Below are 17,635 nucleotides of genomic sequence, written 5' to 3' on the forward strand. Positions count from 1 at the left end.
AAATGTAAAGTACTTAAGGTCAACATCACGAGATGTCATCCTTGTGTCGGCTGACCCAGTTTGGTCAGGACGAGGGTCGGTCAGATAATAAATTGTAACGTTTCTCTCGTAATAGCCAGTTGTCGACTTGTTTTTACAATAGTTAGATTGGAAGATTTTGTAACATAGGTGTTACAATATTAACAGAGACGAAATCGGGGTTTCAAATAAAGAAGGAAAATATATAATACCCTACGTCAAAAAAAAAAAAAAAAAAAAAAAAAGAAAAATAGAAGTAATTAATTAATTAAGGAGGATAAAGAAAGGACGAAAACTTATGGATATTATTATAAATATCAAATGATTACTAAAAGGCAGTAGATACATTATTACATTGAAAATAAAAGTCACCCAACAAAGTCCATAAAATCGTGGGGAAATAATGTTTAACTCCATACATCCCCAAGGCCGCCAATCTGTGTCATTGGCGATCGCTGTTCTATGTGTCGTGTTTACGTGTGCTAGTGCAAATGTGTTAAAATTCCAACTGGAGGATCTTCAGCGTGAATACGGGCACGGCAATTTACAACTGGATCCAGAAGTCTTCATGACTGTGGTAAGATATTTATTTTATTCCTTACTGTTTTTATTTGGTCATTCTTATTTTTCCCAGTTTATCTGATTGGTCAATGTCGACGTGCACCTATTTGCATGTCTGATAACACAATTTGTTATGGGCTCATTTTTGTAATAGAGTTATTTAAAATATGAAGCAAAATATTGTCGATTACAACAATGTTAAATTATTGCCATAATTATGTTCGGATGTCAGACCTGCATAAATGTACACGTCGGTCAATACCGATGCTTTATTATTATTATTATTATTATTATTATTACTATTATTTATTATTATTATTATTATTATTATTATTATTATTATTATTATTTATTACTGCTATTATTATTATTATTTTTATTATTTATTATTATTATTATTATATTATTATTATTATTATTATTATTATTATTTTGACTATATATATATATATATATATATATATATATATATATATATATATATATATATATATATATATATAATATATATAGAGAGAGAGAGAGAGAGAGAGAGAGAGATGGTGATGATAATAAGCTGGTAGAAACGTAGACTGGCTCCAAACGAAAGGTGAAAGGTGTTTTGGCGCCATGTCCTTGCTGTGGTCCTGTCACTCCGTCATCCATCATCATTCATTGCTTGATCTGAAACCCAACAGATTTCCCCCGTTGACTGCTGATGTGGCTTATCTCCACATCACGGTACTAAATCAAATCTGCAAGAAAATTGTGACCCATCGTCTCAAAACGGTGTTATATCGGAACGAACCAGATGCTTAAAATCTGAATTACATGTTAAACTGGTCAATATTATAAATTGTTGGCATTAGCACTCTAAAATATGGTATCCATTATCCATTCTCCTCAATAAAACATACAAACTCAACACAAGTCTGATATTTCTGGCTATAAATTGAATTTTCAACATCTTAACCATCCCGACTTAATACCGTTTTGAGGCGAAGTGTCACAATTGCTGTCAGAGTCGCTGACTGAAAATCAATGTTGCTAATTGGATTCAGTAGTCTGATGTCACGCCGCCCGGCAACGGCGGCCATCTTGGTTCTAAACAAAGAAAATCATTACTTTTTATTCTTCATGCTGGCTAGAACTTTTCATATGTCTTGTGATCAGAATGTGTAAAAGTCAAACCATGATCAAATTTATGTGTTTTTTTTCCTCTGGATACGGTTTTATGCTCGCGTGGGAAATATTTTATCTACGGGCGTCCGCCATTGTTCCGATAGTTTAGAGCCAGTGTTACTAAGTTACCATGCGTCATTAGGAAGGAAGTGACGTTACGACTGTTGAAGAGTATTGATATAATTATGATTTTTGTCAATGAAGTTGTCCACTAGAGCCCTGAGCACTGACATCGGCTCTTCATTACCCCATATGTTTATCTTTACCCTCATTTATACAATATCGTTATTGACGTCATCATCATGATCATCATCATCATCATCATCATCATCATCATCATCATCATCATCATCATCATCATCATCATCATCATCATCATCATCAAAATCATCATCATCATAATTATCATCATCATCATCATCATCATCATCACCATCATCACTCACATTCTATCAGCTTACTCAGGTGTAAAATGAGTAGCTGGCGGTTAATAGCGTTAAGTCCTGTCGTTGGTTAGGGACACCTTGTAATGCATTATATTTGAGCACGTTTAGTGGATATTGGGCTATAGGGAATGAGATTAGCGGAAGAGTAACGTCTCTTGATTGGACGTCACCGGAGGAAAAGTTATTAGAGAGAGAACGTCTGTTGGTTGTGCGCATGCGTCTCTCGTCCTCGCTTCCGGTGAAAGCGGCATGAGACACTTCACCGAAAGCGAGGACGAGAGAGAAGCATGCGCAAAACCATTTTGACGTTCTCTCTGTAAGGTGACGTCCAATCAAGGGACGCTACTCTTCCGCTAATCTCATTCCCTATTATGTAAATGCTTCAAAAGAGATCACCACTACACCATAGACCATAACTATCACCATCGTTATTTCCTCAGGAAGAGTTGGTCACCTCCAAGGGATTTCCCTTCGAGGACCACTGGGTGACCACCCAAGATGGATATATCCTGAGACTGTTTCGAATCCCTCACGGTCGTAAATCTTCCAATACAACAGGTAGGCGTACACCCTGAACAAAAAAAAAATTAAAAAATAAAAAGAATTATATAGTGAAATCTCGCTATACCGCTATCGTCCCCCACTCTCGCTATACCGTCAATCTTGCCTATAGGGAATGAGATTAGCGGAAGAGTAGCGTCCCTTGATTGGACGTCACTTTACAGAGAGAACGTCAAAATGGTTTTGCGCATGCGTCTCTCTCGTCCTCGCTTTCGGTGAAGTGTCTCATGCCGCTTTCACCGGAAGCGAGGACGAGAGACGCATGCGCACAACCAACATGACGTTCTCTCTCTAATAACTTTTCCGCCGGTGACGCCCAATCAAGGGACGCTACTCTTCCGCTAATCTCATTCCCTATAGACAACTTAATGCTATATGCACTCTTTACAAATCCAACTTTTTATACACCCCAAGCATTGTAGTAAAACGACAACATTTACATCTATTAGGACGACACATGCAGATTTATTTTTTTCAATTTCTTCATAATCACCACAGACCCAGTGTTTATCCTGTTTTTTTTTTTTGTTGTTGTTTTTTTTTTTTGGTATTTTGTAGTGGTAAAAGGACAATAACATTGGCTTGCCACCCTTTAGATAGGACATTTACATAAAGTATGTAGCTACATTCTGCCAGATAAAGCAATGATAATAAATGAAACATAATTACATAAGTTTTTAAAAAATCCTTTTTTTTTTCATCCTAAACTATATCTAGTCTTAGAAGAAAAAAAATGGAATGATCCATGCATCAGCATGTGAGCCAGGCCTCGCTGGACCCCATCCACCTCTACGGGAAAATCAAACAAAGCAATGAAGCAATGACCATATTTTTATATATTAAGCTTTATATAGAGCAATATCCACTAAATGTACTCAAAGCGCTTTACAAGGGATCCCTGGTCAACAGCAACATTTAACATGTAGGACGGGGCATGCCGTCTCTTAGGCGATATTACAGTTTTTCGGACAAAGACAACGCTGTTAACGGCCAGGTACTCATTTTACATCTGAGTACGGTGAGAGAATGTGAGTAAAGAGCCTTCTCCAAGGAACTCAACTATGCGCCGAACACAAGGCTCGAACCCAGGACCTTCCAATCCGAAAGCGAGTGTCATAGCCGCACCAAACCTTTGTGTCACGTTGCCACTAATTAAGTAATCTTTTATTTATTAATTTACTTTAATTTTCCGACTCTGCTGAGCACGAATAATCCTTTTATTATAATATTCATAATCAAATTCCCTCGTCATCTCACCCCCCTCTCATCCTCCCCACAGGTCCCAAACCAGCAGTCATTCTCCAGCACGGCCTTCTAGGCAGTGGTACAAACTGGCTCACCAACCCAGTCGACGAAAGTCTGGCCTTTATCCTGGCTGATGCCGGGGCAGACGTGTGGTTGGGAAACAGCCGAGGGACCATCTACTCCAAAAACCACACCACCCTCAGTCCTGCATCGAAACAATTCTGGAAATTTACGTGAGTAAACTGTCCTCTTAAAAAAAAAACAAAAAAACAACAACATCAGTCGTACATTTAAACAGTTCTGGAAATTTACATGAGTAAACTGTCCTCTCAGAAAAAAAAAACAAAAAAAAAAAAACAAACAACAACAACAACCCAATATCTCCCCAGTTATGGAAATTTACGTGAGTAAACTGTCTTCTAAAAAAAAACAAACCCAACAACATCAGTCCTACATCTAAACAGCTCTGAAAATTTACATGAGTAAACTGTCCTCTCAGAGAAAAAACAACCCAATATCCCCCCCCCCCCCCCCAGGCCAGTTATGGAAATTTGCGTAGGTAAATCATCTTATCCAAAATCCACACTAGCCTCAGTCCTACATCTAAACACTTTTGGAACTTTACGTAAGTAAACCCTCCCAAAAAATTTTTTTTTTAAAATTTAAAAAGTGAAACGTCAGCCCCACTTTTCGGCATCTGATTCACCCCGACTTAATACCACAATGGTACGGGGGGTCACATGTGGCACAGATTACATAAAATGTGAAGAAATGAATAATGACAAAAGAACGTAGAATTCCCTGCGCAATCTAATAATGTAAATCTATGTGTCGTGTCTTCCTCAGCTGGGACGATATGGCCAAGTACGATCTGCCAGCAACGGTGGATTACGTGCTGAAGGTGTCTAAGGAGAAGCATGTCTACTGGGTGGGTCAATGAATAGTGACAAAAGAACGTGGAATTCCCTGCGCAATCTAGTAATGTAAATCTATGTGTCATGTCTTCCTCAGCTGGGACGATATGGCCAAGTACGATCTGCCAGCGATGGTGGACTACGTGCTGAAGGTGTCTAAGGAGAAGCATGTCTACTGGGTGGGTCACTCTCAGGGGACTACCATCGCCTTTGCCGGGTTGAGTGAGAACCCGGACATGAACAAGAAGATCAAACAGTTCATAGCCCTGGCTCCCGTCACCAGAATCTGGCACTCCAAGTCGCCTTTCACCAAGTTGGCTCCATTCGCCAAAACTCTAGCTGTGAGTAACATGTAGCAGTGACTTACTTGACTTATTCCCATCTCTCCTGATAGAGAATGGGACCGTGAACATATCTTCTCCAGGCTTTCCTGTAAACTGCAGCAGTACAGGCATCCCTCCATGACGCAAATTCCATTTTGCTTCTTTCCTCTTCAACTTCAACTGTCTTCCTTCATGTTTCTATTGGTCTTCCTCTCTTCTTTGTACTTCGTGAAGTCTCAGGTTTGAGAGTTTTTGCCAAGATGAGGGTAATTTCAATCAATCGATATTTGAAGGTTGGGTTTTCTGGCAAAATTTTAAAATATGTGTCTTGCCAGAGTACGTCTGTTAACTGGCTAAGAAGGTGGCGTCCACCAATGCTTGGTGTTGAGAACTTGTTATAGCTTAAATCTCGACATGTTTGTATGGATATTGGATCCAATCCAACCCATACTGTTGCAGCTTCAGTATTGAAGACAGACGCAATATTTGTATAGGGAGGGATGGTGTTAGGTTATGGCTCTGTATCACGATAATTATGTCTACATGTGACAGGAATATATATATATATATATATATATATATATATATATATATATATATATATATATATATATATAGATATATAGAGAATGAAATGAGAGAGAGAGAGAGAGAGAGAGAGAGAGAGAGAGAGAGAGAGGAATTTATTTTCACAATATGCCGATTTTAATATTCTAGTACATAATTGATCAACATCACCCCCCCCCCCCCCCCCCCCCCTTCAGACCTTTGTAGATCTGTTTGGGGATGGCGAATTCTGGACATCCCGGAAGTTCACAAAATGGCTTGCCGGTCACCTTTGCAACCGCTGGGGTTCAATCTGTGAGGACATCATGTTTGTTGGATGTGGCTTTGACTTCCGGTCATTCAACGTGGTTTGTATTTTATTGAATATATCATTTAATTAAATTTTAAATTGGCTTCAGATATAAAATCCGATATTCCAAAACGAAGGCAACACATAATTAACAACGGTCACCCTATAATGCGTGGGGGTACGATAGCTCAGTGGGTAGAGCACTCACTTAACACATTAAGAGAGCGTTTTCGATTCTGGGTGGAGTCGAGATTTTTTTTTTTCTGTTTGATGTGGTGGAAGGTATTTTGCGATAAACTATCGTCCAATCCAAAGGTAGTAAGTAATTGTTATTGTCCATTTAACGCTGTAAAAAACGGAATAACCTCAAACCCCATGGGCCTTAAGGTTCTGAGAGATTATTTAAAAACAAATTTAATGGGTAAAAACATTTTTTTAAAATCGTTTTTGTTTTTGTTGTTGTAGATCGCTATTTAAATAATGTAGCGAAAAAACAGATAGACCATTGAACAAAATGCGTTTTAATGATTATAACAGGTTCTCACTGTATATCATTTCCTCCACACAGAGTAGAATACCGGTCTACGTGGCCCACAATCCCGGGGGTACATCCGTCATGAACATTCTACATTGGGCACAGGTTGGTTTTTAAATACTACTACTACTACTACTACTACTACTACTACTACTACTACTACTGCTGCTGCTACTTTTACTACTACTACTACTATTACTACTACTACTACTGCTACTACCACTTCTACTACTAACTACTACTACAACTACTGCTATTACTACTACTACTACCACTACTACTACTACTACTACTACTACTACTACTACTACTACTACTACTACTACTACTACTACTACTACTACGGCTAATACTACTACTATTACTACTACTGCTACTACTACTACTACTTCTACTACTACTACTACTACTATTACTACTACTACTACTGCTACTACCACTTCTACTACTAACTACTACAACAACTACTGCTATTACTACTACTACTACTACTACTACTACTACTACTACTACGGCTAATACTACTACTATTACTACTACTGCTACTACTACTACTACTGCTGCTACTACCACTTCTACTACTAACTACTATTAACTACTACTACAACTACTGCTATTACTACTACTACTACTACTATTATTATTATTATTACTACTACCAATACTACTACTACTACTACTACTACAACTACTGCTATTACTACTACTACTACTTCTACTACTACTACTACTACTACTACTACTACTACTACTACTACTACATCATCATCATCGTTATCATCATCTTTTCTAGTGTTGGATAAAATTTGTTAAAGTAATGTTTTCTCTCTTATTTATTTATCTATTTATTATCTACAGCTGTCCCTTTCCCGTAACTTCCAGAAATTCGACTATGGCAATGCTTCAGTCAACATGGAGCATTACAAACAGGTAATTGATTTCCAAGTCAAATGAATACGACTTGAAAATGGGGCACCATATACTATAGTTATTATTATATCAAACACAACCATGGCGGTCAAAGGCTTCTATTAGCTTGACTACATTATCTACAAAACATTTTTTAATGCGACAATAAATAAATATTTGAATTGAATTGAATTGAATAGTGATTAAATTCTCCCTAAATTACTAACGCTTAATGACATCAAGTTTACAATAATAATTTATGACGTCAGATTACCAAACGTTGAAGTTCACTAAAATTATATTTTTGAAGTATCATTTAAATATTTTAGAAAATTTATTTTACTCAGATAGCTATGACGAAATAGAACAGTAAAGTTAGGTGCCCCAAACGTAAACAAAGGTCGAGAAGCACGTGGCAAACCACATGTTCCTGTCTTGACAGCTCACGTTCCAATGTAAATAATAGAAAAAAATAACCTTTAAAATTTGGCTGTTAGGTGGCAAAAGAAACACATATTCATAAATACTCGATCATGCATCAAATAATGTCTAGATATGGATATTTTATTGAACAAAAGGTAAAATTTTCTAAAATTTATCAAAAGTTACAGTCTATCTATTTTTAGACCAGAGCAAATTATTGCGCTGGTGTGAACAAAACGAGAATTATTCGGAGCCTGATTTTCATAATAATTTAGCCTTATATTATTATTTCTGCAACTGTTAGATTTTATGTAAACATATTTTCAATACTGAAAGTGTATTACCTACAACTCAAACTACAAAATTGGGAGACCTATATTGTGCGTAAATTTTTCCGGTCCCTAACGGAAATCACTAGCAACTTGTTATTGTTTACGTTAGGGGCACCTAATTTTACTGCTCTATAGGAATCGATTGAGGGGTAGAATAAATGATTTCTTACACTCTTGCGTTTTGGAATTCGAACTTTGTTCCCAACACGCACTCGCAAGCACGTGCAGCTGTTGAGAACACGTCCAGAATACTATATACTCTTCAACAGTCGTAACGTCACTTCCTTCCTAATGACGCATGGTAACTTAGTAACACTGGCTCTAAACTATCGGAACAATGGCGGACGAGGTATGAAATATTTCTCCGGCGAGCATAAAAGTGTACCCAGAGAAAAAAAAACCCCATAAATTTGATCATGTTTTGACTTTTACACATTCTGATCACAAGGCATATGAAAAGTTCTAGCCAGCATGAAGAATAAAAAGTAATGATAATCTTTGTTTAGAACCAAGATGGCCGCCGTTGCCGGGCGGCGTGACATCAGACTACTGAATCCTATTCCAAAAAGCATGAGTGTAAGAATCGTGTATTACCATGTACCTATCTCAATTGTTGACATTTATCATGTTTATTAACATTCCCTTTTAAAAACAATAAACATGTGGAATTCCTATCGGGAAAATCTCTCTGTAATCGGTAGCTAGGGAACAGGGCAACCAGATCAAAAATTTCCCAATCAAATAAGGAGAGGTGGCAGGTCTGCTATTAAATGAGGAGGGGCGGGGGGGGGGGGCTCAGTTGTTAGATTATTAACCTTACAAGCCAAGAGACAGCTATCGATCCTGTGTACAGTCGAAATTATTATTATATATTATATTTTTTGTCATGTCTGTCCACCCAACAGTGATTGGGTAGCTGGGTGTGTTAGACCTGGTGGAAAGTATTTTGTTATAGACTAGCGTCCTATCCCAAGGGCCATTCCCCTAAATTTCATATAACTTGAAGAGACCCACCTCCCACAAAACTATTATGTCGGGCTGACCTAGAAGCTTAGAATCAAATTTATAGTGAGTGAAAAACAAGAAAATTGGATAAAGTTTGTGTTTTATTGAGGGCGACGGATATTGTTAAAGAAAATGGCAAAAGCAAAATAACAAATAAAAACAAAACAAAAAAAACAAACAAAAAAACTAACAACCCCCCCAACCCCCCCCCCCCCCCCCAAAAAAAAAAAAAAAAAAAAAAAAAAAAAAACTTAAAAGAAAACCCTAAAATCTCACATATATTTACTTATATTTTTTGTTTAAAAGCAACAAAAAAAACAACAATTCAAAAAACCAACAACAACCAAAAATAAACAACCCTACCCCCCCCCCCCCCCCCACACACACACCTAAATCTCACTTATTTTAATTTTAAAATCACTTTCTGGTGAAGGGTCACACACATGTTATCCATTGATTCGTCAGTAAATCTTCTTCTTCAACCTCCTTTTCTTTTCATTCCCATCACCAGTCCACCCCTCCCCAGTACGACCTCCACAAGATCAAAACCCCCGTGGCCCTCATCACCGGTGGTCAGGACTGGATGGCAGTCCCAGAGGACGTGGAGTGGATCATGTCCCAGGTCATAGATTTATACAATGAGATATTCAACGAGAATCTTTTTGATAAAAAAAACAAAACGTGAAGATCATAAAATCCTTTTAAATCAAGATATGTAGTTATGGTGTGGCTATGTGGTCTTGTGGTATAACAATCGCGTTTGGATCAGAAAGTCCGAGGTTTGAGTCCTTGCAAAAGGCTCTTTACTCACATTCTCTCTCCGTGCTCAGGTGTAAAATGAGTACCTGGCAGTTAACACCGTTGTCTCTGTAGGAAAAGAAATGAAAATCACCTAACAAGCACAATAGCTCATCCTACAAGTTAAAATATACTGATCTTAACTAGGGACCCGTTTTGAGCACGTTCAAAGGATATTGCGCTATATAAATGCCCAAGATGGTGCCAAAGTTGTCTCAGTCTCAGTGGGATAAATTGCTTCTTTCCCCTACTATAATATAATAATAATAATAATAATAATAATAATAATAAATAATAATAATAATAATAATAATAATAAAAATAATAATAATAATAATAATAATAATAATATAATAATATAATAATAATAATAATAATAATAATAATAATAATAATAATAATAATAATAATAATAATAATAATAATAATAATAATAATTATTATATTATATAATAATAATAATAATAATAATAATAATAATAATAATAATAATAATAATAATAAATAATAATAATAATAATAATAATAATAATAATAATAATAATAATAATAATAATAATAATAATAATAATAATAATAATATACTTTATTTATCCAAAAATGGAAATTCGTTTACAGGCGTGGCATGCATAAAAATGTATAAATATATAAAGTTAAGAATTTATGGCGACAATGTATAAATATATATAATATATCAATGTTACAAAGTAAAATATGTTATCACTATGACCCTAGTATTAATTGTATAAATTGAAATAGATGATTCTTATTGCCTCTATTTGAATTTGTATGTGTATTAAAAAAACAAAACAGTATTTAAATTTAATGGCCGTGCTCTCATAATGTTGCTGCTCGAAGCTCGAGGGAAAAAAATAACAATGTGAAATTGAATGTAAGCTTCAATTTAATATACGAAAACAGATCAAATGGACGTTTCAGGTTTCCCTTTTATCAACAAAATAAGATGAATGAAACACTGTAGTGTTTCATCCCTTTTTGTTGATAAAGTGTTTCATTCATCCTGTTTTGTTGATAGAGGGGAAACCCAAAACGTCCATTTTATCTGTTTTCGTATATATCAAATTGAAGCTTACATTCAATTTCACATTGTTTTTTTTTTCTTATGTACAAGACACATCATTACGTCAAAAGGCAGCATTCATTTTTAAAAATGTGCATCTTGTATTTTATGTCTATTCCCCAGGTCAACCTTTCCTTGTTTGTAGACGTGGCCCACTATGCCCATCTTGACTTCATCTGGGCCTACGATGCTCCAAAATACATCTATGATAAATTCATGCCTCTTATCTTCAAAAAATAACAACGCAGGCTGTTTAAGTAATACAGTCGAAACTGGTTAAACCAAAATTTTAAAAAAATCAAACAATTATATATTTTGGTCTCGTGATTTATCTGGTATTATGTTGGAATGAACTAAATAAAGACGACAGACTCCTAGTAAATGGGAACCATGACCTTTGACCTGATTCTGACAGTCTGATCAGTCATTATTTAGCAAACAATGGCAGTGATTGCTAAATTAAGAGAACTGAACACGTTTCACCATCAATAATATTATGTTTAATTTAGATACTCACTCATTCTACACTTCATAGACGAGAGAATCACTTTTTTATATTCAAATTGTTTACCAGTATAAATAGTAATCTGGAAGCGGTTTTACAGTTTAGCAGTAGGCTGTTGATTAATGCACAATTACAAAAAGTTTTTAAAAAGGCACACACAATGTGCCAAAATGATATGAAGAAGTACTGAGAATGACACAGAAACTTCTCTCACAACAATTTTGATGGAAGAAGAGTCTCCGGGAAGAGAACCAAAAAAAAAATAAAAAAATAAAGAATTAAAAAAAAAAAATTGCATACATGACCATGAGCAGAAAGAATGGAATGCATTAAAATAATGGTGAGAAATATAGGGTATAAGCAGATGAAAACAGAGAATATACATATCACCTTCATTCTGGCTGGACAGCTCAGTGGCTAGTATAGTGTGATTGCTTGCCAATCCCTCTCTCTCTCTCTCAGCCAGGCAGATGGTGCTGTATCAATTGAATCCCAAGTTTGGCTCTCTGATACCATGCATGATGTTTTAATTCTCTGTTTTCATCTGCACTTCTATATACCTTATAATATATCTCTCATAAACATGGAATGGTACAAAGTTTTAGCATAGCAAGATTTGACAGCAGCCTATACCAATTTCGCTTTAAATTTTAAACATACAATTTAATGAAAAATCAGAGCTCTGCTTTATTTTGTACATAGATCTACACCTTTTTAATAAAAATGATTTATTTTGTACATAGATCGACACATTTCAAATAAAAATGCTTTATTTTCTTTGCACTTCTTTTGAATAAATATTATTTATTTTGTTTCAAAGTTCTTAGCGTTGATTCATTTGCAAAAAGTGATTTTTTAAAAAAGGGAACAAATTATTTATGACAGACAAATGCCTAATAATCCAACGTATCATGTTTTCTACAGTGTGGAATGGGCAGAAACAATGTGTAAAATAATTGTGTGGTACCCTCTATATAAGACACTAATAATCTACCATAAAGTCTTTTTTAACACATATCTAGACTAGACATGGTTATTTTAATATCTAATCACTAGCAGTAAAGATGGGAGGGAGAAATTTTATTTTCTTAATAAACATAACCAGTATCGATCAGGGGTACAGGTAAGACTTTTTCTGTCCCACTCCTTCAAACCCCACCCACCTAGCAGAAATTGGGAAGCTAGGTCTGTTGAATCTGGTTGAAAGTACCAAGCAATAGACTAGCATCCTATCCAAATGGTAACAAGCTATTGCTACACTTTGTTTAACGCTACAAAATCCCAAGATAAATCCTGTCACAATGAGCCAGCCTCATGATTCAAAATGACTTCTTTGAGGGAGTAAATAAATCTACTAATCAAAGGTTGACATGAGGCAAATGTCAGACAGAGGTTGTTTGCCATATGCCATACGCTACATCACTCCCCAGCAGTATCAAATCTTCTACAGTATATGGAATATGAATCTGATTCAGTAATAAGTTCAATAGCAACAATTGACAAGTGACGCATGAAGTACATGGAAATAAAGCACTTGCTTATCTCCAGTTTTGGGTAGCTGGGTCTCTATAGATTTGATAAAAGTAAAGAAACTGGTCAATCTTCGCATTATGTTATGTTCTCCAAACATTGCCCCGACATTAGTAATCAACCAATCTCGCATGTATATCTCAGAGCAGGAACTCTTTAATCTCGTTTTTCACTCATGACAGTAAAAATATTATCAGGTTGCCAATTCAAGAGGCAAAAATTGACTGAACTTTGACACAAACACATTGAGTGACCTATTTCTGAGTGCTGAACTCCAGTAAAAAGACTTTTGTAATTACTCTTTTTCCGTTTAGCAGTTGATTGGAAAATATACATAGAGGGTTTATAATATACTGAATTCCGTAAATATATGGAAAATTGGCAACCTTTATTATTGGTCTGATAAATATGATAATTTCAATCCTAAAACTTTTTAAAACCCACCTATTTATATGTCTTTTTGAGATATCTTTGAAGCTAAATCATATCTTTTCTCTGCTTGAAGAGCTTGAATTATCTTTTCTTGGGAAGCCGTTTCATAATTAGATTGGTACCAATACTTGAAAGCCTGGTGAGTCACTTCCTTAACATTCCGAGGATGTACCTCAACAAGTTGGTCTAGAATGGAATCGGGTACTCTTAAACGTCGTAAAACCATCAGATAATCTCTTCCCAAATTGTTTGCCAGGAAATAAAATATAGAAGATAAATCTGATGGAAAGAAGAAAAAAAAGGAAAGAAAACTTTTATACAATTTGCAACATTATGAATAATGATGATCAGATTTCCCATAATGCAATTCAGTTTATTACTGACAATCAGCAGTGATTAAATAGATGAGACTATTGCATCTGAAATCCTTTCAAAGAGTAGCAAACAATTAAATAAATCAATTAAAAATTTATGGCATTTTCATTCATATATCAATTGAACTGAACATGACATAATTCAGGAATTGAAGTCCAATGGACATATGCAAATGATAAACTATGCTAAACTGAAACAAATGCTTGTATTCACCAGCTAATGCTGACCTAAGAAAACTTGTTAAAATGAATGAAGTCACAGCCGAAACGTCTTACCTTGCCCACAAATGACGAGATTTTCACTCTTTATCAATTAACCCCCACCCACACACACACACCACACACACACACACATTTCCCTGTTTCTTCACCACCTTCTTATGAAAAGAAATTAACATAAAATATCCACAGTACGTTTATAGCCTTATAACTTCTAATTTAATATACAACATAGATTGTAGCTTACCTTCCCTTTCAGATACACCTTCCTCGTTTACTGCGCTTTCCTCTCTCGGTAAACTTTCATATTTCACTCCATTTGAAAAGGTTGTATTTCTGTTTGCTCTGCCATAAAATAACAAAGAAAGAACAAAATTCAAATTATGAAAATAACTGAATTAATCATAAATATCATTTAAAAATTAGATAAAGAAAAAATAAAATTCCTAACATAGCAGTAAATGTCTTAAGATAATACTAACAAAAGCAATTGAATTTGTAAAACTACAGACCAACTGTAAAATGGATTGTTTCAGAAAATAGAAGAAAACTAAAAAGAAAAAAAAAATCTACATAGAAGTTTTATGATAAAATGCAGGGGACCTATTAGTTTTAGATTGTTATTCCTCAGAATCACAGAGAATAAAAAAAAAAGAAAAAAAAGAAAAAAAAAAAAGTTTTCTTTCAGCCACACGCACACACACACACATATATATATATATATATATATATATATATATATATATATATATATATATATATATATATATATATATATATATATATATATATATATATATATATATTAGATGGATATGGATTAGAAAAGATAAAATAAAATTATATGCAACCCTTGTAAAATCCGTGCTTATATACAACTGCGGAGCATGGGCACTGACTGGAACCGAAGAGCAAAGATTAGACAGATTCCATAGAAAACAACTTAAAAGAGTCCTGAATATACGATACCCCACAAAAATAAGCAATAAAACACTATATAAAAAATGCAATGAAAGAACCTTATCCATTCAAATCCTGGAGGCAAGATGGCGGCTTTTTGGGCATATACTGAGAAGAGATATAAATATACCAGCTAATAAAGCCATGAATACTTCTTTCACCTCATCCGGACACAAGAAATATCAAGGTAGACCACCCACGTCAATTCACACTGTCCTCAATAGAGACCTAAAACGCCTTCAAAAATACAAAGTATTAAAATCAAAGGAAGACCTCACAAAATTAGCATCCACAGCAAAAGACCGAGAACAGTGGAAGGAATGACACGGATGATTAGAGAGGCAGCCGAGGCATCCCGATCGGATGATTAGGAAGTGAAAGGCTTTAAGTCATTTAGTAAGTCATATATATATATATATATATATATATATATATATATATATATATATATATATATATATATATATATATATATATATATATATATATATAATATTAATATAGCTTCGAATATGTTTACCATTACATGAAAAAAGGTTAAATAAATAATTTGAATTTATTTGACTTCACATTATAACCAGACAAGAACACACATAAAATTTTACCTATCACCGTTCTTGTATTTGTGTAAAATTTCTACCAAATCTGTCCTGCCAGCACACGTGTTTTCAAGAAGTAATTCTAGAAAAGACAAATCATCTGGTTTCAATTTTCCTCTCTCTTCCAATTTCTCAAATAAATCAACCGCCGTCTCAATCTCTTCACGGTGTTTTGCTGGTATAATTTCCTTGCAGAAAAATTTCATAGTCTTCAAATCTTCAGGTCCTATCCGGTTGCTGATGGAAACAAGTAATTTGCGCATTTCTATATCGTTTTTATTGTCCATTTTCCTGAAAAATAAAGGCCATAGAAAGTCCTCGTTTAGTCATATGTCAAAAGTTCATTTTGATCATTATTATATTTAAATCATCCTTTATAAGTACTTTATTTTGCTATGTGACTAAACCATTCGTGTTCATGGGATCGTTATAGCATCTGTAGTCTTTTTTTTTTTTTTTCCTGCATAGTTGCACAATCATTACTGCTGGAGTATGACACAGAATTGCTGTGTGTATATAAAATTTAAGCATTGGAAAGTTAAACCAGGGGAGTTCATGTCTTCAAATATATATTCAATGGGCTTGGGTGTCAGTCAGAAGCACGACTTCCTCCCAAAAGGATAGAATCTGGCTTCTTGTGTTAGAGGAAGTTGGTTGGAAGTCAAGCCAATACTGCTGCTGATAACATAATTATTACTATTAGTTGTATAAATAAGTTGTTGAAATTAAAAAAAAAAACAGATTCAATGAGCTTCCAACCCTCATCGTCTGACTGGGTAATAATGCTTGGCATTGCATATACACTATAAATGTAGGAGTCTCTTGGGACTAGGTGTTAATCGTTTTGGTTTGTCATTGTTCTATTCTGTGTTTTTTTTTTTTTTGTGTTTTTTTTTTTTTGGAATTCGTTGTTGTTTCGTTTTATTTTTCTTGTCTATTTGGGGTTTTTTTTCATCAGGGAATCCAGTCTTTGAAGGGTTTTTACTTTTTTTTTTATATTGGCGGCTATTGTTTTTCATCTAAAGACTTTTGAAAGCTAAGATAAGTAAGGAGGAAAAAAAATAACAGGATCATGTTATCAACCTGAAGTCATTAATATTTAGCATCGTGTTATCAGTCGCTGGGTAAACTAGATATTATGTGGAGCAGCATAAGGACACCTCAATTTTGTAATGCAAGAGGGTGATTACCTCTGGACAACCACCACTCCTCCTTTTCAAACATTTGTTTTATTTATTTATCTTTTTTATTTTTGTTTACTATTGATTTTACCTGTTTTTGATTTGTTGATTGGAAATTCTATGTTAATGATAATGCATGGTTTAAATTGGCAATATCCTAAAAGTTAACCTTTGAAATTGAAACTACACCACGCACACATTCATCAGACAAGGAAGTTGAGTTTGTAGGATACTTTCGATGATAGACCCAAGATGTGATGTTATCAACATATCCACGCAATGGATGATATAAATAACCAAAACATAATGCCAATGTTTACCCATACAACTTTAAAACAAGCCATTGTATCCCTATTTAATTAAAAGTTAATATTTAGACTGTGACAGGCAGTTTTCAATGAAAAATAACTTCCTCCTTGTTTGTAGTAGAATGCGACAAGAGTTTAATTTTGTTTTAACAAGTATGGAAATTACCTAAATATTAGGGGATGATATAAAAAAAACGTCCACCACGAAATCGTAATTTTTGATAATCTGTCTCTGGTTCAATTTATTTTTCTTCAATTTATTGCCTTATTACAATTACAATCTTTTCCAAGAAATAACATTAAAATCGAAAGTGGTCTAAGCTGAATATTTCCGGTTTTTATTTACTTTCGATTTTAGA

At 34.6% G+C, this 17,635-nt stretch overlaps 2 protein-coding genes across 2 annotated transcripts; one reads left to right on the top strand and one right to left on the bottom strand.

The window, feature by feature from the left end:
- Positions 1 to 11,965, top strand: LOC144972331 (lysosomal acid lipase/cholesteryl ester hydrolase-like). Its single transcript, XM_078913427.1, has 9 exons — positions 1 to 595; positions 2,627 to 2,744; positions 4,027 to 4,225; positions 5,004 to 5,247; positions 5,994 to 6,143; positions 6,654 to 6,725; positions 7,479 to 7,550; positions 9,801 to 9,911; positions 11,292 to 11,965. Exons 1-9 carry the CDS (start codon positions 422 to 424, stop codon positions 11,406 to 11,408), a joined length of 1,257 nt encoding a protein of 418 aa, XP_078769553.1. The 5' UTR covers positions 1 to 421; the 3' UTR covers positions 11,409 to 11,965.
- A 347-nt stretch (positions 11,966 to 12,312) lies between these two features.
- On the bottom strand, positions 12,313 to 17,571 carry LOC144972332 (FAS-associated death domain protein-like). Its single transcript, XM_078913428.1, has 4 exons — positions 17,443 to 17,571; positions 15,794 to 16,078; positions 14,476 to 14,573; positions 12,313 to 13,914 (listed from the first exon to the last, which is right to left on the bottom strand). The coding sequence occupies exons 2-4, from the start codon at positions 16,072 to 16,074 to the stop codon at positions 13,652 to 13,654; spliced, it is 642 nt and encodes a 213-aa protein (XP_078769554.1). The 5' UTR covers positions 16,075 to 16,078; positions 17,443 to 17,571; the 3' UTR covers positions 12,313 to 13,651.
- Between the last annotated feature and the right edge of the window lie 64 nt (positions 17,572 to 17,635).

The sequence above is a fragment of the Berghia stephanieae genome, chromosome 5 (genome assembly GCF_034508935.2).
Source record: "Berghia stephanieae isolate SIO BIC M18660-M18661 chromosome 5, UCSD_Bste_1.3, whole genome shotgun sequence".
NCBI lineage: Eukaryota > Metazoa > Mollusca > Gastropoda > Nudibranchia > Aeolidiidae > Berghia > Berghia stephanieae.